This window comes from Equus asinus, chromosome 20 (assembly GCF_041296235.1).
Source record: "Equus asinus isolate D_3611 breed Donkey chromosome 20, EquAss-T2T_v2, whole genome shotgun sequence".
NCBI lineage: Eukaryota > Metazoa > Chordata > Mammalia > Perissodactyla > Equidae > Equus > Equus asinus.
This window is the reverse complement of record NC_091809.1, coordinates 47560890-47588629: the sequence shown is the minus strand read 5'-3', so window position 1 is coordinate 47588629 and position 27740 is coordinate 47560890. Positions and strand designations below refer to the sequence as shown.

Below are 27740 nucleotides of genomic sequence, written 5' to 3'. Positions count from 1 at the left end.
TCAATATTAGCTTGTATTCTTCCCAAAAATAAAATACCCAGTTATGAAAATGATTTAAAAAAATAAATGTATGTTTATTAAAAAAGAAAAATCCTAACCAAGAACAAACCCGGGGACACTGAGAAATCAACGCTTCCTCTGGAAGCCAGTAACAGCCAGTGCTGGCACACCTGAGAAGTACAGGTGCCTCAGTCCAAACATCAGGAACCAAATATTCTTCTGTAGTCACGACCAGCATTCAACGAGCTGCTGGTCTGTGTGGGCCCTGATTATTAGCACAGACAACTGTTACAGCTGGATGTCTGGCTGCCTTATGTCCACTATTACAACCCATAGCCACCCCCACAGCCTTAGAAAAGTTACATATCCTCAACACTCCACTTGTAGGCAAGTTCCTCCACCGCCTTCTTGCTGGCAAGCCTGGCAAAGCGCTTCTGTTCAAATCCATTGGATCTGCAATCAAGAGATACTGATCAGCCAGAATCCTGAACTGGACATTTATTTTTGAAAAAAGAGAAGAGTTCACAATCTAATGAATAAGGAAGAAAGTAAGCCAGTCATGTGAAAATATTTAAGGCATACAGAATTAAAAGGACAAAATTCATAACTCATCCTCGTATTAGTTCTTGTTCAGACCTTGTCTCACTCTTTGACAACTGTTTCAAACATTTACCACTCCCTAAGGGCCATACTCACTCTCGGCTGATGTCTACATCTTATACTTTATCCATTCATTACATAAACATTTAGTGAATTCTTATTATAAACTAGGTACTGTGCCAGGAAAATGAGTATGACACAGCATCTGTCCTGAAGAACTAACAGACTAGTGGAAGAGACTGACATTTAAACAAATAATTAAAATAAAAAGCATAAACTATGGTAGAAATATGCATGGGGTATCATGAAAACAGAATGGGGATCTTACTCAGCTTGAGAGGGGATGGACAAGAATGGTCAGGAAAGGCTTCATGGAAGTGACCCCTAAGCTAAGTGTAAAAAGACAGAGTTAACCAGAGGGCTGGGGGTGGAGACGGCTAGATAGGATGGGAGGGCATTTTAGGACAGAGCACAGCATGAGCAACAAGAGCAAAGGCACAAAAATAACAAATAGCCTGGTACAAGCAGGGAACGAGAGGCAAACTTGTATGCCTGGAGCCTAAAGGATGACAAAAGGAGTAGCATGAGACAAAGTCAGAAAAGTAGGCAGAGGGCAAATCATAACGAGCTTTGTAGGCCATGGTAAAAAAGCTTAGATTTCATCCAGCAGGGATAGATTTAAAGCAGGAGCATAAACTGCATTTCAAAGAAATCACACTGGAGGAAATCATAGGCAGGAAAGTTATGGCAACAGTCCAGGCAACAGATGTTGAAAGCAATGATAAAGAAGGGGGACAGAAAGAGAGAAGATACAGTAGGACTTAGTGATCGATTAGGTATATAAGGAGGAGGAGGTAAGTTTGACTCATAGGTTAATAATTTTAGTGACTAGATAAATGAGGCTGCCACTAACCAGGAGAGAGCATAAAGAGTAGGAGCAGGTTTAGAGTAGGGGAAGCTGATGAGTTCAGTTTTGAATACACTGCATTTAAGGTGCCTCAAGTGCATATCCATAGAGAAATCCAATGTGCAGGTAGACACACCAGACTCAGCTGCAAATAGACATTTGGGAATCAGGTACACAGAGGTGGTAACTGAAGGGATGACTAGATAAGATTCGACCAGAGAGAGCACATGGAGTGAGAACAGCTAAGCGTTAAGATGGAGTCCTGAGAAACATTTAAGGGATGCACAGAGGAAGAGCAACGCATAAAAGTGGCCGAGAAGAAACGATAAGAGAAAAGAACCAGGAGCAGGGTGTCATGGAAGCCAATACAGGGGTGAATATCAAGGACTGGACCTCAACTCCCTTCTAATACGATGTCTGTCATCTTACATAAACTTCTTGGAAGAGCCTGTATTCATGGTCTATACTTCCTCACTTCTCATTCACTCCTTAACACATTAGAACCTGGCTTTTGTTTCACTATGACACAGAGTTAGCTCTCTTTCAGGTCAGCAATGACCTTTCTTATTGCCAAATCCAGTGATTTCTCCTTCTCCCCAAATCAGTCACCAGGTCCTGCCATCTTATCCTCTAAACACTTCTCCACTTGCTTTTCTCTACATTCTTACTACCATTGTCACAGCTCAGACCTCGATCACCTTTAACCTGATCTACTGCAACAGCGGCGTATCGTGTCTCTCTACTTCCAAACTTGTGCCTTTCAAATGCTTCACACTACTGCTATAATGACTCGTCCATCTAAAATGTAGAGCTGCTGTTAGTCCTTCAACAGCTCCCCTTTGCCTCTAGGATGAAGACCAAGCTCCTCAGAAATGCTTCTAAGGCCTTCTGTGACCAGGCCCCTGCTTACCTCAGTCCATCTCACACAACTCCATTTCACACTTAATGCTATCCAACAACAGCAAACTGCTTAGGACTGCCCCTCCCATAACACTATGATGTTCCATACCCTTATGACTTTGCACATATAGAATCCTCTTCCTTAAATATCCTTCCTCTCCTTCTTATCTTGGCTGGTGACTGACTCCCTTAAGACTAAGCTCATGTATCACCTCCTCTAGGAAGCACTCTCTGACTACACTCTCCTAAGGCTGAATTTACTCTACCTTTGTTCTCACAAAGCACTTTGAAAATCCTCTAAAGTAATACTTACCAGGTAGCACTGAAATTATTGTCTGTCTTTTCCTCTACATAGAAAGTGAGTTTCTGGGCTTAGCGACTGTCTCTCACTAATCGTGAGACCCTGGCACCTAGTACAAAGCTGCTTAAAAGTATAACATGTATGCTAAGTGTTACTGAACTAATTGGGATAACAGGCTTCTCTCTTTCCTAAGCCCTTCCCTAAGAGATGAGTAAGGTGAGTAACAGAAGGCTTTAGGAAGAAGGGAAGCTTATTATGAATGGCACCATCTCCAACCTTAGAAGCATGCATGGTATTCTAGAGCACGAAGGAAACCATTGTTTTTTGACTTGGGGAATAAGTACTTAAGAGAATCAACACTAACATGATCACACAAAGTACCTATGAATAACAAACCAAACCCTAAACATAATTAAAAAAAACAAATTGCAAGAGAACTCACAGTGGAAAGAATCAGGAGCCCAGGGTTCCAATTCCAACTTTATCAGGTGAGCTGAATGGCTCTAGACATGTTGTTAAATTTATCTGGACCTCAGTTTCTCTTTTAAACAATGGGAGTTAGATTAATTGACCTCATGGGTTTTTCCAACTGTAACATACCACTGATCTGTTCTAGAAATATTTACTTGCAGCGGGACAAAAATAGACAAAACTAGAAAAGGTGATGAAAGAATGAATAATCAGGAAGAAAGCAAGGATAAGAAAAGGAACTAAAAGGAAAAGTCTAGGAGAAAACAAGAACGAGAAGTGGAGGAAAACTCCTGGAAGAGATGGAGAACAAATCAGACACGAGTAAAAAACTAGGTCAGGGAGAGTTCTAACTTTTGGGTCCAGAAATTTAAAATAATAGAAAAAAGAAAAAAGAATGAACTCAATGTAGCAGGGAATATCTTTAAGGTTGTGGCTATAAAAAGATCTACTTCTGGCTATATGGCAAATTAGTATTCTGAAAAATCCTCCTGCTACCAAACAAAGAGCCTCCATACAGTGAGTTGCAAACCAAAGTAGTAGTAAGCTGGCCTGAAACCACAGCCACTCTGAGGATACCTGCCAATAGCAGGAATAGCCTTGGACTTTCACGGTAGCTTGAGGGACAGAAAACAATGCCTTAGAGCCATATAAGTTGGGGCAGTGGATTCCAGTCATGGCAGAAGAACTTGAACAGACTTACCTAGCATCGGATAGCAATTATAAAATCTGAACAAAATATAAAAATACAAGTATTGAAAGGCATAAGAGAGTGACCAAAAGCAGGCAGAACCTGGATGGGAGTCCATGTGTGAAAAGAGATTTGTGAGGCTTTTTGCCAGCAGGCACTTCCCAATCTGCACAGCTCATGGAGACAGAAAGCCACAGGCTTATTGGCTTGAGGTGTCAGTGCAAGTGGGCAAATCAGCTTGAAAATCAGGGAGGAAATACTGAAAGGGAGAGAGCTACAAAAGGAATGAACTCCAAAATCTACATACAACTACACCCAAATCTTCGGCTAACTGCTAAACTGTGCTTGTGCAGGAGAAACCCCATGGGGCCCAATGAAAAAGTAGCAGCTAGAAAGTGAAAGAACTGAGCAGAAATTTTAGCTGTTGCCCACTGAAAGGAGACAGAATTTAGAGTTCAATACAGTCATCATTGCATAACAACGTTTTTACAAGGGCAGACCGAATATATGATGGTGGTCCCCTAAGATTAGTACCACGTAGCCTAGAGGTGTAGTGGGCTACACCATCTAGGTTTGTATAAGTACACTCTATGATGCTCACACAACAACAAAATCACCTAACGACACATTTATCAGAACATTTCCCCATCATTAAGCAACACATGACTATACATCCAAGTTAACTGTCTGCTGGAATAAAAACCAACACACTTCAGAGGAATATAACAGAATTCAAAGTCTCTACAATGTATCATTCATAACATCCAGTATACATTTAAAAATGACCAGACATGTAATGAAACAGTAAAATGTGATCAAACTCAAGAAAAAGCTATTAATAGAAACCAATCCTGAGGTAAGATAAATGCTGCAACTGGCAGACAGGACTTCAAAGCATCCATTAAATATTATCAAGGAAGAGGAAAATGTGTCATAATGAATGAACAGATGGGAAATCTCAGCAGAGAAATATTAACTATCAAGTGGAAATTCTACAGTTTAAAAATACAATAAACTAGCTGAAACAAAACATGCATTGTATGGGCCTAATTGATAGGAGACAGCAGAAGAAAGAGTCAATGAACTCCAAAATAGATCAACAGAAATTATTCCATCCTAAGAATAGAGAGAACAAGAATGATAGAAAAATAAACAGGACTTCAGAGATCTATGGGATATCATCAAGTGCTGGATAATAGTGTAATTGGAGAAGAAAGAGAGGTTCAGAAAACGTAACTGCAGGAAATATTTCCCAAATATGAAAAATAGGAACTCAGATCCAGAGAGCTCAATAAACGCAAAGCAGGATAAATACTAAGAAAACCACACCTAGGTACATCATAGTCAAACTGCTGAAAACCAAAGACAAGAAGAAAATCTTGAAAGTTGCCAGAGAAAAACAATATATTACGATGTGTGTGTGTCAGGGGTAGGTTAACAATGAAACAAAAGAGGACTGAGGGCTGACATCTAACCAAAAACAATGGAGGACAGAAAACAATAAAACATCTTTAAAGGGCTGACAGAATTGTCACAGAACTCTGGTGCTGTCAATCCAGAGCTCTCCGTGTTGGTTTGCAACCTCAGGAGTTTCCTGAGTGAAATCTGAAATTGGTCCCCATTTGCAGAGGGCAAGGAGAGACCAAAGAAAGAGGCAGACCATTCCAGATTGGTAGGTGGCAGGTTTAATACGAGGCTTGTCTTGGGCAGCCACAAAACAAGTAGATCTCCAGACCTGCCAGCCTGAATCTTGAAGTTTATATGGAGATCTTAACCAGAATCAGTCAATGTATTCAGTTCAGATAGTTTCAACACCACCTTATTCTCTCAAGGCCATGTTCTTGAAACAGCTACTAGTAGGGGAATCATAGGTGGGATGTATATCCCAAAGACAAGGGAAGGGGTAAGGAGGCTCTGATTTCCTGGGTCTAGCTCGCAATGATCTCTCCAAACATTATGTCAGTGAAGCTATCCTTTAGAAATAAAAGCAAGAAAAGGGCCTCTAATTTAATTAATAGAATTGTGCCAATGTCAATGTCCTGGTTTTAATAATGTACCATGGTTATATAAGATACTATCATCAGGGGAAGTTGGGTGAAGGGTACACCAACACACTGTACTACTTTTTCAAGTTCCTGTGAATCTAACATTATTTCAAAATTAAAGTTTTTAAAAAATAAAAGTGAGGGGCCAGCACCGTGGCTTAGTGGTTAAGTTTGGCATGCTCTGCTTCGGGGCCTGGGTTCATGGGTTCGGATGCCAGGTGTGGACCTACATCACTCGTCATCCATGCTGTGGTGGAACCCACATACAAAGGAGAGGAAGACTGGCACAGATGTGCGCTCAGGGCTAATCTTCCTCAAGAAAAAAAAAGAAGACTGGCAACAGATGTTAGCTCAGAGCTAATCTTCCTCAGCAAAAATAAATAAAAAATACATAAAAGTGAAATAAAGACATTTTCATAGCAACAAAAACTGAGAGAATTTGTCACCAGTAGACCCTCACTGAAGGAATGGTCAAAGAAGTTCTTCAGGAAAGAAGGAAGAGCACTGCAAATGGTAAATAGGTGAGTAAATATTAACAACTATATATTTTTTAATTTTATTTTCTTAGTTTCTTTAAAAAAATATAACCATAAAGTAAAAATTACAACACTGTACTGTGGGATCAGTATCACTTCTTATGTAGTATGTATGACAACAATAATACAAAGAACAGAGAGTAAACTGAACTACAGTGTTGCAAAGTTCTTATATTTTACATGAAATAGTACAATTATAACTCTTAGTAGGCTGTGATAAGTTAAAGATATATATTGTGATCCTTAGAGTAAATGCTAAAAAAACATTGCAGAGTTATAGCTAAAAGGACAACAGAGCAAATAAAATTGAATACTAAACTCACACACCTAAAATCCAAAGCACTGATAATACCAAACGCTGGCAAGGATGTGGAGAAACAGGAATCCTCATTCTTTGCTGTAAAGTAAAATGGTACAGCCACTTTGGAAGACAACTGGCAGTTTCTTATGAAGTTAAACAGTCTCACCACACACTCCAGCAATCGTTGGGTATTTACCCAAGTAAACTGAAAACTATATCCACATAAAAACCTACATGCAAATGGTTATTGCAGCTTTATTCACAACTGCTAAAAACTGGGAGAAACCAAGATGTCCTTCAAATGGGGAACAGATTGTGGTACATTCATACAATGTTATACTGCTCAGTGACAAGAAGAAATAAAGTAGTGATTCATGCAAGAACATGGATGAATCTTAAAAGTATTTTGTTAAGCACAAGAAATCAGACTTAAAAGGCTACATATTGTATGATTCCATTCATGCGACATTCTGGAGAAGGCAAAACTATAGGGACAGAAAACAGAGCAGTAATTAGAAGGGATTGGTAAAGGGAGTGTAACTGACCGAAAGGGGACTTGCAGGGGAAATTTTAGGATGATGGAACTGTTCTATATGGTACTAGGGTGGTGGATGAATGCCTCTGCATTTATCAAACCCCACAGAACTGTACAGCACAAAGAGTAAACATTAATATAAGTAAACTGTAAAAGAAAAAATCACCCAAGATGTCAGGAGATTCCAGGATAGAATGCAGACTACAACAGATGAATCTAACTCTATGACAAACGTATGACATAACCGCACTGGAGGTGTAGGGAGGTGGGGGAGCTGACCCTTTAAGTTATGTTGGAAAATGGTTATTTTGACTAGAAACTATAAGGTTAATAACAAAAGGAACTGCACATAAATGCTACACTCTAAATGTAAATTTGTTGCTCATTTCCAAATTTCTCAGTTCTGAAACTGTTCTACAAGTATACTGGGATGAGCAAAATGGATGGTAGATGGTGGGTGCCAGGTTTCTCAACATTGGAGAGGGAAGTTATAGATAAGCAAGAAGCAAAGGTAATACTGCATTAGAGTCAGTAACATCAGTATGAACTCATATATTTATATATACATATCTGTAGATATGTGTATACATATCTACACATACAGATAGATACAGAAATAATCATAGATATGTGTGTACACATGGATTACCAAATATGTATTATCTAGCTCTCTCTGCTGAGAGGGCCAAGAAGCAATGACACCCCAGCAACAACAAGCACTTCTAGCAGTCAGATCTTGGTTTCTAAATATCATTCTCCATTAAAAGCAGGTGGGGCTCCTTGCAGAAATGGCTGAATCTAGGGCTGGGCAGGGAAAATAGAAGATGAGCCTGGAGCATCTGGTAGTATCAGAAAGTAAGAGTGCTCAAAAAAATAAACGAATAGGGGGACCAGCCCCGTGGCTGAGAGGTTAAGTCTGCGCACTCCACTTCGGTGACCCAGGGTTTTGTCGGTTCAGATCCTGGGCGCAGACCTAGCACCGCTCATCAGGCCACGCTGAGGCAGCATCCCACATACTACAACTAGAAGGATCCACAACTAACATATGCAACTATGTACTGGGGGTCTTAGAGGAGAAGGAAAAATAAAAACAATAAAATCTTTAAAATAAATAAATGAGGGGCTGGCCTGGTGGTGCAGCAGTTAAATGCGCACATTCCACTTCTTGGAAGCCTGGGGTTCACTGGTTTGGATCCCAGGTGTGGACATGGCACTGCTTGGCACACCATGCTGTCGTAGGCGTCCCACATATAAAGTAGAGGAAGATGGGCACAGATGTTAGCTCAGGGCCAGGCTTCCTCAGCAAAAAGAGGAGGATTAGCAGCAGTTAGCTCAGGGATAATCTTCCTCAAAAAAAGAAAAAAAAAAAAGAGGGGCTGGCCCTGTGGCCGAGTGGTTAAGTTCGGGCGATCTGCTGCAGGCAGCGCAGTGTTTCGTTGGTTCAGATCCTGGGCGTGGACATGGCACTGCTCATCAAACCACGCTGAGGCAGCGTCCCACATGCCACAACTAGAAGAACCCACAATGAAGAATATACAACTGTGTACTGGGGGGCTTTGGGGAGGAAAAAGGAAAAAAATAAAATCTTTAAAAAAATAAAAAGAAAAGAAAGAATCAAAATAAGATAAAATAAATGAATAAATAACAGAATGGGGTGTATGAAAGGGACAGCTGAAAGAACTCCCAATGGTCAAAGAATGAAATAATTTGAGCCACAAAACAAATAACATACTACTGGATTACAATCCAAGTTATAAAATAAACATGAGTCCATACTGATATAAACAAATGACTGAATAAATCAATGGGGAGATGAAATAAATCTTCCTTACAGAAAAATTCAAATAATATATGTAGATATCCTCCCATAAATCCTCTTTTGAGTGTAAGCTGAACCCAGTGACTCACTTCCAGAGAACAAAGTATCAGAACAGGAGGGGAAAATTGTAACTTTAAAGCGGAGAAACCTGGAGAACACTCACTACCTTAACCAAGTGATTGAGGCAAACATCACTAGTGACGTCACGTGTATATCATGCGCCCCCTAAAATGATGTGATGAGAAGGGCACTCCACTACTGTGGCATTTTTTCCAAAAACCCATAACCTCAGTCTAATCATGAGAAAAACATCAGACAAACCCAATTTGAGGGACATTCTACAAAATATCTGACCATACTCCAAAAAATTGTCAATGTTACAAAAAAGAAAGAAAGACTGAGAAATTGTCATAGATCAGAGGAGACTAAGGAGACATGACAACTAAATGCAATGTGGCCTGAATTGGATCCTTGAACAAAAAAAGGATATTATCAGAAAAACTGGTAAAATCCCAACAAAATTTGGTACATTAATAGTAACATATCAGTGTTGGTTTCTTAGTTTTGATGAATACACCATGGTAATGTAATGAATGGCAACGAAACTGTATGAGGAATGTACAAGAATTCTTTATACGATCTTTGAAAATTTTCTATAAATCTAAAATTATCCCAAAACAAAAAGTTTATTTAAAAAAAAATACGAAAAATTTTTTTCAAAACACTACCCCAAACAACTACAGAAAACATATTATCTTCAAGTGCAAACAGACTATTCACCAAGGTAAACCAGATACTGGGCCATAAAACACATCATAATAAATTTCAAATGATTAAAATATTACAGAGTACATTCCCTGACCTCAATGGAATTAAATTGGAGATCAACAACAGTAAATACTCAGAATAGTCTAAATGTTTGGAAATAAACAATGCACTCCTAATTAACTCATGGATCAAAGAATGAACTAAAAGGAAATTAGAAATTATCTTGAACAAAATCCAACGTATATTCCTGAGAGAGATCCTCAGCAAACTAGGAACCGAAAGGAACTTTCTCAACTCAATAAAGGGAATCTACACAAACCCTAGAGCTTACAACATATTTAATGATAAAATACTGCATGTTTTCCTCCTAAGATTAGGAACAAGGCCAAGATGCCTGCTCTCACTACTTCTATTCAACATTTGCACTGGAGGTTCTGGCTAGTGCAATAAGGCAAGAAAAAGAAACAAAAGGCATATGGATTGAAAAGCAAGAAGTAAAACTATCTGTATTCACACAGGACATGATCCTCTAGGGACAAAATCTGATGGAATCTACAAAAAAGCTACTATACAAAGTAAGCTTTACTTCAAGGAAAAACAACTGACAATATTTGTTGGCAGTGATAAAATTCGAGCTTTTAAGCATAAATTAGAATTTTGAAAAACTTGTATCCACCACCATTAACTCTTTAGCTTTCTGTTATTTAAAGATTTTTCTGATGAGATCAAAGGTAATATTAACAAACACATGATTAGTTAATATTGTACACTGAAATATGTCAACATGTGGAAGGTCTGAAAAACCACTATTTTCCAAATGACCAGTGCATGATGTTATAAAATCATGCATGGGTAAAAAATCCATCCAAAGTAGGAAAAAAACCAATGGATTTTAACGTAACAGTATGAAAAGTATTTTTTGATATGGTTTCAGACTCCATATCTCAAATAACCTTTAAGAAACTACCAGTTACGGCGTTTTTGTATGGCATTAAAAAAGATGATACACCTTCCTTTTCCAACTACCTATGTATAAGGCCGAATTTTCTTCCTACACTTCAACTAAACACACTGCAACAGACTAAATGCAGAATCCTGCTGTCTACTACTAGCCCAGATACTAATGAGACTTGCAAAAATGTAAATCAATGCCATTCTTGTCACTATTGTTTTGTTTGGAAGATACAGATATTTTTCTTTAAAAATATGGTTGTTAACATAACGACTTTTTTTTTTAAGATTTTATTTTTCCTTTTTCTCCCAAAGTCCCCAGGTACACAGTTGTAGGTCCTCCTAGTTGTGGCATGTGGGATGGCACCTCAGCATGGCTTGATGTGCGGTGCCATGTCTGTTCCCAGGATTCAAACTGGCAAAACCCTGGGCTGCCGAAGCAGAGGACGCGAACTTAACCACTCGGCCACAGGGCGAGCCCCAATAATGGCTTTATTATATCTTTAACAAATTAATAAATACTTTCTAAATTTCTCAGTTTAATTTCTAATATGGTAAATATTAATAGATATAACCCACATACACAAAAGTTTTTTTGGGTCCACAATAATTTTTAAGATTATAAAGGGGTCTTGAAATCAAAAAGTTTGAGGCGCTGACCCCGTGGCCTAGTGGTTAAGTTTGGCGTGCTCCGCTTCAGCAGCCCAGGTTTGGTTCCCGGATGCAGACCTCGCCACTCGCCAGGCATGGTGGCAACCCACATACAAAATAGAGGAAAACTGGCACACATGTTAGCTCAGGGCAAATCTTCCTCAAGGAAACAAAAAAGAGAGAGAGAAAGATTGGCAACAGATACTGGCCCAGGTAGAATCTTCCTCAGCAAAAAAAAGGTTGAGAATCACTGTGCTAGGATGCTAGAATGAACAATGTCCTTTAGTAGGCAAGTTTAGTAGGCAAAAGGAGATGGGATCTAACATGTAAGTAGAGGGACTGACTCTTGATAGGAGCACATACAGTTCATCAATGTTAACAGACAGGAAATTAGAGTATGTGGGTACAGATACAGGTAGGTGAATAGATTAGGTGGTAGGGATCAGTGAGACATTACAAGAAATTCACTCCTAAGGCAGTGAAGAGAAAGTTCAAGGGCTACATTTTAAAGATACAAAATACAGAAGGCTCCAGACTACCATCCATCACTCATTCCCTCTAAACCTTAGAAAACATCCCTAGAAGAGAACAACGTCAAAAACAAAGGATATCCTATATGGACCACCTGAGTTGCCTGTCCAGAGCTTTAAAAAGCTTTAAAAAGCTTTGAAAAGGAAAGAGGAGGCAGAAGAGTGTTCTAAGTATGGGAAATGGGATCTGAGGACCCTCAGAAAGAAGCAAGCGAACTGCATATTTTTAACCTTGTGATTAGAGCAGAGAATGAGGCAGAACACAGAGTAATTTAAGAACAGTTAGGGAAAGTTAGGGTCAGATGAAGAGAAAACAAAAATGTAGGAAATACTCAAGCTTACCTGTCTACTCCATCCCAGCGATACCCAGGCCAGATATTGAATCTGTTGGGAGGAGGTGCTGGGCCACTGTACCGAGGTCTCACTAATGAGAGGAGAGAGACAAAAGTTAGCTACCTACATAATCCAATTCAGAGCTGGATGGCAGTGGGGGGGGGGGAAACATGCTTATACAGAAGTCTCTATTGAGTTGAACCTGAATTTCCAAATACAAGGCATCTAACATTGTAGGGGAAAGCCTTCTTTGCACATAGCTATGTATCATCACCCTAACGATTCTCTTTCTTCACATAAGTCACCTCCACCTCCAAGGATTCCCAGAAGGCTCACCTTTCTTATTCTTGTTCTCTTTGGCCTTATTCTTCTTGATAAAGTCGGCCATGGGGTCTCCCTCTCTTTCCTGCTCTCTCAGCATCCGATCCAGATCTTCATCATCAATATAGCGGGCCAAGGGCTTTTGCATTTCCTTCATTGCATCCTCCACATTTTGCTGCTGCTGCCGGCTCTGGGCAAGCCTAGGCAAAAAGAACCGAGAGTGTTTGCCACCCTGTTTAAATCTCCACTCTTACATGAGATGGACCACCCCGCTACATCTGGAGAACCTCCTCTTTCTAGCAGCCTAGGCCAAATATTGAAGAGGGTAAAATTCCTAGAATACCACCTGAAGTGTGGAATATGTCAGTATCTTAGGAAGAAGATTGAGCACACTGAACTCCCATTCCTGAAAACAGCTTTGAAGACAGAACAATGAACTAACTGCTCAGAAGAGTAGAGAAATGACTTCTTCTAGTCACTGCGGTCTTGTTTTCTCTTTCAGTGGTTCTCTTACCCTTTACCCCACTGGGCATACAGCTCGTCTCTCTCCGAGTCCTTCTCTGCTTTTCTCCTTTGCTCTAAACGTTCCAGTTTCAAATTCCTCTTACGACCAGACTTATCTCGAAATACAGTTTCAGCATATTGGAATTCGGCTGCAAAGGAAAATTATGCTTTTAAAGATAAATACCAGGTATCAAAATCAGAAATAATATTCTAACAGCTGAAATCAACCACTTGGGATTCTGACGCTGGACAAGAACTTTTACAGCCAGACTACAAGGAGTTCCTACCAATATCTAAGGGCATATTGGTGATAATCCTGAAAACTAACATTTTTCAAAAGGAAAAGACCCACTTGGACCCACTGAAACGTTAAAATAATGCATAAAATCAGAGCTGAAATTCAATAGCAACCAAAAGTTTAAAATATCAGTTACAATAAGCTACATTAAAAAAATAAATAAAAGCGACATGAGCTTCGACTGTTCTCCGCACTTTCACATTTTTACCTTCAAACGCCATGGTTTCTTGGTCCCGTTTCTTGAGCTCCTGCTCCTCTCGCTGTATGTCAGTTAACACCAACCCAGTTTTAGCCCCAGAATACATATGTGCAGCCTATGCAACGGAAAAGGGAGTATCCAACATTAATGAGGCAGTGCAGCAGGAGGCTTGCTCCATGGGTATTCAGTCAGGCGCATTCTTGTCTGATGATCAGCAATAACCTAGCAAAAACTCTAGCTTTATATTCCCATTATGGACCACAGGATTCACAAAACAGAAAAGAAATAAAATGGAATTTCATGGAAAATTAACAGTACTATCAAGTTTAAGAGTAACAGAAACACAAACCAGTAAGATAGTAAAGGAAAGGCCAAGCATCTATATTTCTCACACGTGAAGACTCACTCTCAGGTCACCTGAGCAAAACCTGTCCCAAGCTCTACGCCCTCCAGTAGAGACCCACACTGATCAAATACTCCATTTAAAATACAAGCTCAAGCAAACCCACAATCCTTAAATTGTAGATATATTTCAGGATAATGACAAGACATCATCAAAGCAGAACTTTTTACTAAACTCCACTTTGTATCAAGATAAACTAATCCACAAATGGCCTATACAGTATACCCTAATATCCTTAAGCAATGTGCTAAATTTGCTAATAATAAACTGTCCATGGACTAAACAGATACATAAAATGTCAAGGGTCCAGCTGAAACACAGAGCTCACTTTGTTCCCCAAAAGAGGAGAACCCCCATTCCTGGGTTAAGGATAGGTTGGTCTACCCTGGCAGGACCACGTGGGCTACAGAGGAGACTTACCTGAAAAGTCTGTATTGGAGGGAAATGTGCACACCACAGGCTCTATTATTCCGTTTCTTAACCAACTCACCGGAATAAGATTCCTTTACTAGAATTGGTATTCTTTGTTTTTTTGAGGAAGATTAGCCTTGAGCTAACATCTGCTGCCAATCCTCCTCTTTTTGCCGAGGAAGACTGGCCCTGAGCTAACATCCGTGCCCATCTTCCTCTGCTTTATATGTGGGATGCCTGCCACAGCACGGCTTGTCAAGGGGTGCCATGTCCACACCCGGGATCCGAACTGGCAAACCCTGGGCCGCTGAAGTGGAACATGTGAACTTAACCACTGCACTACCAGGCCAGCCCCAAGAACTGGTATTCTTTACAACACAATTACTCAGGGTTCACATGGATTGTTTTTGCTAATTCAAGCTTCATCATAGATTTAAAATAAAACACTGACTTCCCAAGAGATATGACTTCTAAAAGCAGTTTTATATTTTAAGTGCTTCTTTTTAAGCTCTGGATACAGAGACCTGCAGTATAATTTATAGTAATAAATTGCTTACATTAAATGCTTACTTTGTCTCAAGAACTGTACTAAGAATTTTACTTACACTAACTTATTTAATTCTCACAATTACCTTATGAAGTGTATACTACTATTATCCACATCGTACAGCTGAAGAAGCTGAGGCTTAGAGATATTACATATCTCGCTCGAACCTTACAAACAGTAAGTGGAAGAAGGAGGATTCAAATATGTGATCTGTTTAACATAAGGTTTATGCTCCTAACTCCACTCTGAAAACTTCAGTTCTCAGTTTATTCATAAGAAAACAGGAAGTTTTTCTGGGACCTATTAAAATGAGATTTGTGGAAGTAAGAGGCTACAAAGGCAGAAGCTACTTAGGAAATCTGGTATTTGCAAGTTCACCTGGGTGGGCTCCAGGCAGTCCTGCCTTCAGAGAGAAGGGAGGGTCTCTGGAGATGCTCGGAACGAGAGTCACTGCACTACCAAGAGCTACCTCCTCCTCCTCCTCGGCGTGGAGCTCCGGGACTCACATAGAACTGGAAGACAGGAGTCGCCCTAAGAGAAGAATGTGACTCCTCACACTTCCTACCTTTCCTGGAGGCAGACTCCTTCGAGGTGGAGACAGATCGGAATCAGAAGATTTGGCCCTTTGTTTCCTCCTTGGTGGAGAGAGGTCAGAATCAGAGCTCCGGTGTCTAGGTCTATTCCGTGGAGGTGACAGATCTGAATCAGAATCCTGGCGCCCTAGACTTTGTTTATGCCGTGGAGGAGAAAGATCTGAATCAGAGGCTTTCCGACTGTTACCTGGGTAGGAAGAAGAGTCCAACATGTGACTCTGATGTCTCCTAGGTGAAGAGCTTGTATGGAATTTCCTACGGCTGGGAGAAGAGCCTAGAAATTAAAGAATAAAGTCTTTAATCTCCATGGCAGAATCTAAAAAAAGAACTTACCAGGCTAGTGTTTAATATTCATTTAACTATCACTATCACTACCCTAATACAAGTACAATGACATGGGAAAAGAGCAAAGTCAGGGACATTTTTCTTTTTTTTCGCTGAGGAAGATTAGCCCTGAGGTAACATCTGTGCCAGTCTTCCTTTATTTTATATGTGGGTTGCCGCCACAACGTGGCTAATGGGTGGTGTAGGTCCATACCTGGGATCCAAACCTGTGAGCCTGGGACGCCAAGGTGGAGCATGCTGAACTTAACCACTAGACCACGGGGCTGGCCCCCAGTGACAACTTTTAAAATCACAGGCAGGATGTGGCATTCTAATCCCCAGTTACTAGTGACTGTGACTAGTACGTGAGATCTCAACATACTCATCTATGTCATACTTATCCATGCACAGAATGGGCAAAAAAACTTGCAGCACTCAGATCTCAGTGGTGTGGTGAAAGTTAAAACCACCTAGAACATACTCTGATGTCTTCAGACTAGAGGATAACAATGTACTTGAATTTAAAAATTAAACACTACCTAGGGGCAAAAGATGGAGTAAATAAATTTCATTGCACAGGCCTGAGTTGTGACATACACATCACAAATCACCTCCCAAAAAAGCAATCTGCAATACGTATCAACAGTCTTAAAAACATACAGCTCTCTGACCCAGTAAATCAATTTCTGCTTAGTTTCCAAGAAAACATATCTAGAAGTACTTAAATTTCCAGGAAATCTATCTAGAAGTAGATATGGAAATAATCCAGAATCAGACAACAGATTATGTACAAGGATGTTCATTATAGAACTATAAAAGCAAAAATTTAGAAATAACCTAAATTATGCAATATTAGGGAAATGGCTAAGTAAATTTATGTAATAGAACACCAACAAAAATTCTATTAACAAAGAGATGTTTTTATGACATGGGGAAAATAATATTAAGTGAAAAACCCAAGCAAAATTATACAAGCAATATGTATATACTGCAGAGACAGGGCTCAACTACACCAAAAACGAACAGAAGAAAGACTAAAGGAACACTGGTACAATACTAACAGTGACTATCTGTGAATGAGAGAATCTTACATGACCTTTTTTCTCCTCCTTTATACATTTGTATACATTCTGAAGTTTCTGCAACAACGTAGTACTTTTAGATGGGGTGGGGAGAATAAACAAAAGGATATATAAAAACTTCCTCCCTGACACTACATTTTTAACTCTCCTCAACCCAATTTCTCACTATTTCCCCAGTTTTTAAAACTTCTCCAAAGAAATTCCATTCTCATTTCTAAAGATCACAAATACCTAATAAAGCAAGTAAAAGGCCCAAAAGAAAGAACCTAGGGAATAAGACTCTCGTGGATGATCAAATGCTCACCTCTAGAATCATGCTGCTTATTTCCAAAATGGGATCTTGCTTGCTTTTTTCGTGGAGGAGAGAGATCCGAATCATCCTCATATTTGCTGTTCTTTGGGAGTGACAGATGGGAGGGTCCTGGCCCCTTCCACTGTGAGGAAGTTTTGCTAGAGGCTCTCTCTGCGGCTTTACTGCTTTTGGTCCTGGGCAGTGAATGAGGGCCATCAGGAGCCAAACTTGGGGAGTCACGACGGGCCCTTCTGGGTTGCGAGGTATCCAAGGAGTCAAGAGTCCTTCTAGGTTGGGATGTGTCAGGGGAGCTGTTCCGGGCCCTTCTGTGGGAAGAGATATCTGAGGAATTGTGATGGGCCCTCCGAGGAGGAGATGGATCTGGTGTGTCATGACGGGCCCTCCTAGGAGACACACCTGAAGAATGACGATGAGGCTTCCTGAGGGGAGAAGGATCCAGCGAATCAGGACAGGCCCTCCTGTGGGAAGAGGGATCTAGGGAATCATGACGGACCCTCCTAGGAGGAGAAGGATCTGGCGAGTCATGACGGACCCTCCTAGGAGGAGCTGAATCCAGGGTGTCATGATGGACCCTCCTAGGAGGAGAAGGATCTGGGGAGTCATGACGGACTCTCCTGGGAGGAGATGAATCCGGGGTATCATGACGGACCCTCCTTGGAGGAGATGAATCCGGGGTATCATGATGGACCCTCCTAGAAGGAGATGAATCCGGGGTGTCATGACGGACCTTTCTAGGAGGAGATGAATCTGGGGTGTCATGACGGACCCTCCTAGGAGGAGATGAATCTGGGGTGTCGTGACGGACCCTCCTTGGAGGAGATGAATCTGGGGTGTCGTGACGGACCCTCCTTGGAGGAGATGAATCCGGGGTGTCATGATGGAAATGTCTGTGTGAGGGTGGATCTTCATTGTGGCCTAAACACAAACAGCAGAGAGTCAGATTCTCATAAATGCTCTACTCACCTCCAGTACCCAAAATTCCGAAAGATTCCCTAGCAGCATACATCTCCAAACTACTCAGAAAGCCCAAAAGGTCTGCACAGCTCTTTTGCTTAGGGGCAGCAAACCAGCACTCATGTACATTTTTAAAATAATCTCTCTTATTTGCCTATCAAGTCATAAATCTGTAAAGCATTTAAAATACATTTTTCATATTAAACCTTATAAGGTAAGCAGGGCAAGTACCCTTGTTTTAAGACAAAAATAGAGGTTCCAAGGAGGTCAGTGATTTCTTACCTAAAGTCACAGCTACTAAGATGAAGAGACAGGCTAGAACACTGGTCTTCTAAATCCCAACCCAGTGCTCTTCCCAAAACCTTATTTGTACAGGGTTCCCAGTCAGAGGCTCCTACTGATATTTAGCCTAAATAATTCATAGTTTGTCCTCATTCTTCTTTCAAAAGGCAAATTAACTAAACCTGTGCCACAGCAAAATGAAATGCTGTTAACTATTTAATCCACCTCACTGTGCGCCTTATTAGAGTGGGGGAGATCACCAGAAAAAAGGGATCAGCATTTGCAGATCACCTCCTGCCAGGGCTTTATACAGATTACCTCGTTTAATTCTCACAACAAACCTAGGAGACAAATATTGTTATCCCCATTTTATAGATGAGGAAGTTGATACTCAGAAAGATGAGGTAATTTGCCAAAGTCATACTGCCAATCAGTGGTGGAGAGAATACACAGATCCAGCTCGGTCTGACTCCAGAGTCCATGTGCAATCTTTAAAAATATGTAGTTGAGGAAAGAGTTTGAGAATTTCAATTTTCAAAGGCATACCAGGATGTTGCTATAAAAATGTGTATAGCAACTCAGAACATTTCCAAAACCCAGTTTCTCCTCTCCCTCTATTTCTTGTCATTGAGCTCCATGGCCCAAATACACATAAAAACCAGGTGAGACCCAATAAATACATGTTAAGTGGATGAATTAAACCAAGTCAACTCCTTTACTTTTGTGAATAGGCCCATGTGATTGGAATCCACTCCTCAGAGAAAAGTACTGATATCTGTGGGGGACCTGACAGTAAATCTAATCCATGCGGCTGATAAATTCCATGATAATTATAAAAGGAAATATGGGTCAGAGATCATTGAGGATATTTCCAGTAACAAACAGAGATGGGGCAGTGAGAGCGAGGCAAAAGAAAAAGAACTACCTGTGTATGCATGTGGACCTGTGTGTGTGTGTGTCTGTGTGTATCAATTCCTAGCCCTACTGACATGAAGAGCAGAAGATTCTCTCTGAAAAACGGATTATGGAAAAGACTGGAAACACAACTACAGGATAAGACAGAAAATAATGGATAAGAGTGAAGAGAATTCTGATAAAAGAATAATGATAACGTTTTCATTCATAAAACATAATAATAATGTATTGAAAATTAACTGAGGCAAAGGTGATCACTAACCTACAGCCAACTGTCACTTTTGTTATGCATTTTTTTCTAATCAGAATAGTAGGATAATTAACCTAAGGGCACAGAGTATAACACGGAAAGAACAAATCCTGTTTAGGAGTTAGTTCTTCTAATCCTCCATGCGTGAAGACGGAAGGAGCATCAAGCGTAAACTGCAGTTAAACAACTATCAAGAAGCAAGACCCTTGTCTATGAAGGAATGAACACAGGGAGTGAAAAACCAGCACACTCCCACTGGCCACACAGAGCCTGAGGGACTGTGGGACCAGGGATGGGACTCACTGGGACTAAGCATTTCTTAGTCTGTGTCCCTCAGTACATAGACCTACCTACCAAGTTGTTGGAAAAGGGGAAGTGACTGCTAAGCCTCAAGTGATGGTCTACCAAAGAGCAGTAGGCTGCAAGAATCAAACACCTATTAGCAACTCAACCAATCAACAAATATTCATTAATGGCACCTCCTTGTGCTAGGCGGGGAGAATACCAAGGAAATTAGACTAGGGCTCGGCTCTGCTCAGACACGACAAACAAATGCCCTTGATCCAATTCTCAAGAACATCAACATTGTTTCTAAATAGGGAGTTAAATTACCAGCCTAGGGAGAGGGCATAGAGTAGGCAAGTGGAGAGTGATGCACTCTAACATGCCAACATTTAAGGGAAGAACAAAGAAAGATTCACTAACAAATAAAAAGAAAGAAAACACAGGTCCTTGACCCATACACGAGTGGCTTCATTCTGGGAGAGGACAGAGGCTGCTAAAGTCTCCAAACTCTGTTCCCTCAGATTCTTGTAAACTCCTCCAAAGTCCTGCCTGTGTGCTAAGTGCTCTCCTATTCTGGGCCAGAGAGGAGTGGGTGCTGAAAGGCCCCCAACTGAGTCCCCGCCTGGCCTCAGTAAGCCAATACCAAAATATAAGAGAAAGTGGATACCTGGTCTCTCTGCTACCACGTCTCACTACCTCTGAATTATTTTTCACATTGTATTTTTCAGGATCAATGACACACTAACACAAACTATGCATTCCTCTAAAAGAAAAGCACAGAACAGAAAAAAATGCTTCCCCTATAAACAGAAAACTTCGATTTATCTACTGTTGGAACTCACCTCCCAGAAGCTTCCATTTGGTGCTGGAACGAAAGGCTTCCATCTGCTTTACTTCCTCTGGCCGCTCATCCACAAACTCAGCCACCTGTGGGAGTGAGGACGCTGTGTGAGCAAATCCACAGGAGGCAGCCAAGGAGCACCACTGTCCCAAGAACCTGAAGCTAGGACCATTCCCATCCCTAACATACACGGCACACAGACCCACAAAGGCCATGAAGAAACACGTAGTGGTCCTCAGTGATGTTTGCTCCAGAAACATCTGACTGTCACTGACTGGGTTGTTTAATTATAGATCTTTCTCTGACCAATCAATTTCCCTCCTAAGGTTAATGTCTTCTATTACAAACCTTTTTATTCACCTGCCGGGTACACAAGTGCCACTTATAAGCTAAAAGCTAAATTCCTTTTACCTTTTACATTCAGAGTGAAAACACAAGTTCCCTGTCATGCTTATCACTCATCAAAGGCTTCAGGCTCCTTACGAAAACTTTCTTGTTGTAGGCAGTCACAATGACAGGTTTTCTTGAATCCAACCAAAAGAAGTCACTAAGATATACATAGAATCGCAGAATTTTTAAGGGATAAAACCACATTTCATTTCACCCAAACTCCCAAACAAATCTGAAATCTTCTCTTTAGTATGCCTAACATAATGATCACTCACCCAGTGCCTCCATGACAGGGAACCAATTGACTGTCAGGGAACTCATTGTTACAAGGCAGGCCATTGCATTTTGGGACAGTGCTAGAAAGTTCTTAGTTTTATTGGACGTCTGCCTCCCTATAACTTCTTTTCATTGACCCTAGCTCTAACCTCTGGTGCAACTGATCCCCTTTCCACAAGACTTTCAGAGATGGCTGGCATAATAAATTCTAGTTACAGAGGAGCAACTATATGCAAGGCACTGTGTTTCGTGCTTTACTTATATCATCTCACTAGTCTCCACAACAGGCCGGCAAAGAAGGACTCCACATTACTAAACAGTAAACTATGACTCAGAGAAGTTAAGTAACTTTCTCAGTGACACAAGCTAACAAGAGCAGAAGTGGAATACAAACCCAGCTAATAATTCCCCTCTACTTCTCTTCTCCCAAGATCCTACCATCATCATCCCTCATATAACCTGGTTTTGAAATCTCTCACTGGACATTAAAAGCACCGGCTTTCGGGGCTGGGCCCATGGCCGAGTGGTTAAGTTCGTGCGCTCCGGGGCAGGCGGCCCAGTGTTTTGTCGGTTCGAATCCTGGGTGTGGACATGGCACCGCTCATGGAGCCACGCTGGGGCGGGGTCCCACATGCCACAACTAAAAGGACCCACAACTAAGAATATACAACTATGTACCAGAGGTCTTTGAGGAGAAAAAGGAAAAAAATAAAATCTTTAAAAAAAAAAAGCACCGGCTTTCAAGCAAGATAAATTGAGATCTAAATCCCCAGCTCTGCCACTTAATATTTGCGCGATCTTTGGCAAACTGTTCTTTCTAAGCCTCAACTTCCTCATTAGTAAAAGTATGAGGATTCAGTGAGATAATTCATGTGAGCTTAGCAGTGCTTGTTACGTGGTAAAGGCTCAATAAATTCAACCAATTATTCTTGTGCTGCCACTGCTATTGTGGTTGTCCTAATTATTTTGCCATTATTATTGGTAGTGGCGATGGTCTTGCAGTAATAAATGAATTCAACAATCAAGATCTGTTTTAACCAGTGTAGAGAACAATGGAGCTAAAGCCATCTTGGTTAGGTTTGGGGACAATTACAAGAGCAAAAGACAGTATTATAAAGGAAAATTAACAGACTTGACTACATAAAAATTAAAATTTTTAAATGTCAAAAACTATTATAAATGACGAAATATACCTATGACAGGTAAAACAGATATTCTTATTATATAAATAACAAATAAATCAATAAAAAACAAAAATTTCAATTTTCTAAAAAATGGACAAAATACCAAGAAATTCATAAAATTCAAATGCCCGATAAACACATGAAAGTTATTCATTTCACTATTTTTCTTTTTTCTTTTTTTGGTGAGGAAGACTGGCCCTGAGGTAACATCTATTGCCAATCTTCCTCTTTTTCCTTGAGGAAGCTTGTCACTGAGCTAACATCTGTGCCAATCTTGCTCTCTATTTTGTATGTGGGATGCTGCCACAGCATGGCTTGATGAGCAGTGTACAGGTCCGTGCCTAGTATCCAAACCCACAAACCCTGGGCCACTGAAGCAGAGTGTGCAAACTTAACCACTACACAACCGGCCCAGCCCCCATTTCACCGTTTTTCAAAGAAACTGGACACCATTGTTCACCTGCCAAACTGGCATAGGTTTGCTGTTGTTAATAAAGCTCTAGTATTGATGAAGAAATGGGGACACCAGCATTCTCATTCACCTCTAGTGAAAGTGTAAATTGGTACCACATTGTGGAAAGCAATATGGGAATATAGGTCAAAGGGACCATGATTTCACTTCACGAGAATAAAGAAATAAACAAATTCCTATAATGATTTATGTACAAGACGGTTATCAGAGCAATATGATATTTTAAAACAGGAAACAACCCATATGTCCATTAATAGGACAGGTTAAATTAATATGTATATTGAGCTACTATGCAACCATTAAAAATCACATTCTCAAAGAATATTTTAAAGTCCTACTAAAGTATTCACAATATATCATTAAGTGAAAACGCAGGCTCTAAAACTATATGCACAGTATGATCCCAATTATATTTGAAAAAAATAAATACAAGTATGTATAATCTTATGAATTATAGCAATACGCATCCAAATGTTAGCAGTTGTTATCTCTGGACGGTCACAATTTAAGTGATTACTATATTCTTTTTAAAACTTTAAACCTTCTTATAATTCCCTAATATTCTACAATAAATATGCATTGCTTTTATAAAACAAAAAAATATTTTGGAATCCACCTTAAAAACAATGTTCAGGCTCATTTATAGGAAACTTTTTATTTGCTCCTTTTTTTTTTTAAAGATTGGCACCTGAGCTAACAACTGTTGCCAAATCTTTTTTTTTTCCTTCTTCTCCCCAAAGCCCTCCAGTACATAGTTGTATATTCCAGTTGTAGGTCTTCTGGTTCTGCTATGTGTGACGCCATATCAGCATGGCTGGAGGAGCAGTGTGTAGGTTTGCACCGAGGATCCAAACCGGTGAAGCCCTGGGCCACCAAAGCGGAGTGCGAGAACCTAACCACTCAGCCACGGGGCCGGCCCCTATTTGCTCCTTTTCTTCATGGATTCGACTAAGCTTTAACGTTGTGCACTCTTGTCTAGGCACTGGAGATACGCAGATTAACACAACACAGCGTCTGTACTTTAGAGGTCAGACCTCTAAATGGAGGTCTAATGGGAGACTGAGTTCCAAATGATTTCATCAATTTGATAAATGTTGGAGACATATTTCGCATATGTTCCGAGTGCTATTAGAGCACAAGGGAGGTAGCACACTTTTTATTCCACCGGGAAATTGCGTGAAGGAGGTAAATATCTGAATTGAGTTTTGAAGGATCAGTGAGAGCAAAAGCGTAGGCAAATCACGTAGTGTTGGTATAGCCACGGAAACCTTCTGAGAAACAAGGCGAAAAGGAGAGCTCTTGACAGGCTGTATTATACTACAAGGTGGTAAAGATGAAGCCCAGAGGAGTATATTCAATGTTAATCCCCAGCATATTCTACACTAGAGTATTTAAAAGATGGTTTATTGGTAATTACAAGTGAAACAGTGATCTTAAGGAGCCAATTTAGTTTCAGGCAGAATGAACACTTAAACCTGGTTAATGTTTACAATTAAGCACTTGGTACCTATGTGAAATATATCTTTGACATTTATCATATTGATGAAATCATTTGAAACTCAGTCTCCCATTCTAGGGTCTGACCTCTAAAGTAGACACTGTGTTCTATTAATCCACATATCTCCAGTACCTAGATGAGAGTATACAATGTTAAAGCTCAGTTGAGGGGCCGGCTCCGTGGCCAAATGGTTAAGTCCATGCGCTCCGCTTCAGCGGCCCAAGGTTCCACTGGTTCAGATCCTGGGCATGGACATGGCACTGTTCGTCAGGTCATGCTGAGGCGGCGTCCCACATAGCACAACCAGAGGCACTCACAACTAGAATCCACAACTATGTACTGGGGGGCCTTGGAGAGAAGAAGGAAAAAAAAAAGGAAGATTGGCAACAGATGTTAGCTCAGGTGCCAGTCTTTAAAAAAAAAGAAAAAGTTTCTTATAAATGAACTTGAACTTTGTTTCGAAGGTAGATTCTAACAAATTGAACCACAGCTCATTCTAATCATGGCTCTGTCGCACAGGTTCAGGAGTCCTGCCTCTCTCTGTGATGAGTGCCCTTTTTAGGCTGACAGGGCCCTCCATAAACAAAGACAGTGTATGGGCATCATCAAAGCAGACTATTTTAAAACAGCTCTTTGGAAAACACCACCTCTGCTCTGCCCTCAACCTCCCCCCTTACAAATCCACCCTGCACTCAGAATCAAGATTGAGAGGCTTGCATTACAAAGTCCTCACAGCCTCAAAAGATACATACCACAGGCAAATCTCCATCATCTTCTTCCTCCTTTTCTGGTTTAGTGTTGGAGATAGATGTCCAGCTCACATCATCATCCACAATTCGCATTCTAAATGTGAAAAACAAAAAGATCAAAAAGGAAGAATCAATCCTGGATAGCAGCCTACAAACACTTATTTATTCGTTCTAGGATAAAGCTCAAAATCCCACAAAATCCTGCATGGTCCAGTCTTTGCCTATATGGCCAACTTTATCTCATACCACTGCCCCCTGGGTTCACTACCTCACTGGTCATCTTTCAGTGCCTACAGTGAGACAAATTCCTTACCACATCAGGTTTCACAGACTCAGTTCCTTCCCTCTGCCTGACCCACTCTTCTCATTCTTTACTGGGAAACTCTCACTCAGTCTTCAGATAGTAGCGTACATACAACTTCCTTGAGCATACCTTCCTTGACGACTCCTCCTTACCTCCCCCCAACTAAGAACCCCTGTTACACGTTCTTGGAATACTTTCATTGCATTTATCACAAAGGAAATAAATCAATTAGTTGTGTAATCAGTTGTCGAAACCCTGTATCCCCATTAAACTATAAGCTGCATCAGAACAGGGACTAAGCCTTTCTCATTCACAGTGGCATCCTCAACATCTTGCAGTAACTGGCATAGGAAGTAGTCGATAAATGTTTGTTACACGAATAAACTATGGATGAGTCCAAATAATAACAACGACTGCCATGATGTAAACTGTTATTATTTGAAAAGCCAAGTTCACTTTACACATCTCTAATCACAACCACCATTTAATATGTGATATCATTCAGTACTGCTCTCATTTTAAAGATGAGGAAACGGTGGCTTAGAGAGACGAAGTATCTTGCCCCAAGCCACACAGCCCATAAAGTGGCACAGCTAGGACGCAAACTCTGATAGGTGTTGCTCCAAAGCTCAATCTATTTTCACTACATGGCACTGCCTCGGAAGAACCCACACAAGTCAGAGGTGCAGGAAGACAGAACGCAAGAAACAAACCAGCAAAGGAAAGGGATTGTTCTTTCAAACTATTTGATTTTACTGAGTATGTTAGTTTCCTAGGGCTGCCTAACAAAGTATCACAAACTGGGTAGCTTAAAACAACAGAAATGTATTCTCTCAGGGTTCTGAGGCTACAAGTCTGAAACCAAGGTGTCTGCAAGGCAGTGCCTGCTGGGAAGGCTCCAGGGGAGGGTCTTTCCTTGACTCTTTCAACTTCTGGTAACCCCTGGCATACCCCGGCTAGTGGCAGCATAAATCCAATCCAATCTCAGCTTCCGTCTCCACATGGTCATTTTCCCTCTATGCCTGTCTCTGTATCCAAATTCCCCTCTTCTTAAAAGGACATCGCTCCTATTGGATTTAGCATCCATTCTAATCCAGCAGACTTAATCTTAACTAATTACATCTGCAAAGACCCTATTTCCAAATAATGTCACATTCTGAGGTTCCGGGTGGACGGGATGGGGGGAGGGGCGCTATCCAACCCAGTCCACCGGGCCACAAGTTTTCTCACTTGAAAAATGGGGATAATAACAGTACCTACTTCATGATAGTGTTCATATAAATTCACATACGACAAATAAATTCATATAAGACTAAAGTACTTAGAACAGTGCCCGGCACATGACAAGAGTTGTATAAATGTCAGTTGTTATTGTTCGTAGTAAGATTATTAAGAGTAACAGGAAGGGAGCAGAGGTCTCTGACGTGGGACCAGAGTCCTCAGGATTGGAGAAGCTGCACAGACAGGCTCTGGGTCCTCAGCATCCACGCACAGAGACTTTGAATCGGCTCCACCAGTATTCTCAGGGCACAATACGCGTTCTCTACGGGAGAGGTCGGAAGGCCACGAAGGCGGGAAACGAGTGATGGAAGTCACAGCCCGGCTCGAACACACCCAAGCAGTGCACTGCCCACGGCAGGGCGCGGCCCGAGCGGGCTCCGTGCCGGGCAGGGGGACGCGCGGCGGAGGAGCGAGGCCGGCGCGCCGAGGGGAGGGGAGCCGCGCCGACGCGGACCGGGCCGGGGAGGGCGGCGGAGGGGAGGGGAGGGGAGGGCAGGGGCGGCGAGCGCCGCAGGCCCCGCCCCAGCGGGCCCCACTCACCCCTTGCCGCCGACCCCGCCAGGCTTCGGCCGTTTTTTGCGACGCTTGCGACCGGACTCAGAGCCCCCGTCGACGCCGGCATCGGCCCCAGACAAGTAGCGCTTCAGATACTCGGCCTTGGAGAGCGGCGGAGCTGCCGCCATGGCAGCGGCGAGGGCGGGGAGACGGCTCGGCGTTGGGGACAAAAT

At 41.2% G+C, this 27740-nt stretch overlaps 1 protein-coding gene across 2 annotated transcripts; it reads right to left on the bottom strand.

Moving 5' to 3' along the window:
- Positions 1 to 50: 50 nt before the first annotated feature.
- BUD13 (BUD13 homolog) lies at positions 51 to 27740 on the bottom strand. Of its 2 annotated transcripts, none has more exons than XM_014855523.3 (10): positions 27553 to 27740; positions 25431 to 25521; positions 20860 to 20944; positions 17323 to 18246; positions 15585 to 15886; positions 13668 to 13773; positions 13172 to 13310; positions 12673 to 12857; positions 12346 to 12427; positions 51 to 453 (listed from the first exon to the last, which is right to left on the bottom strand). In XM_014855523.3, exons 1-10 carry the CDS (start codon positions 27693 to 27695, stop codon positions 360 to 362), a joined length of 2151 nt encoding a protein of 716 aa, XP_014711009.2. In that variant the 5' UTR covers positions 27696 to 27740; the 3' UTR covers positions 51 to 359. The 2 variants fall into 2 exon arrangements, with proteins under 2 accessions (XP_014711009.2, XP_014711010.2); XM_014855524.3 differs by having other exon boundaries at positions 15585 to 15799.

Coding starts and splice junctions, on each gene's coding strand:
- BUD13 (XM_014855523.3), bottom strand. CDS start 27,695: ATGGCGGCAGCTCCGCCGCTCTCCAAGGCCGAGTATCTGAAGCGCTAC. Junction 25,522..27,552: donor GGCGGGGTCGGCGGCAAGGG/GTGAGTGGGGCC, acceptor TTTCACATTTAG/AATGCGAATTGTGGATGATG. Junction 18,247..20,859: donor CAAATGGAAGCTTCTGGGAG/GTGAGTTCCAAC, acceptor GTTTGTGTTTAG/GCCACAATGAAGATCCACCC.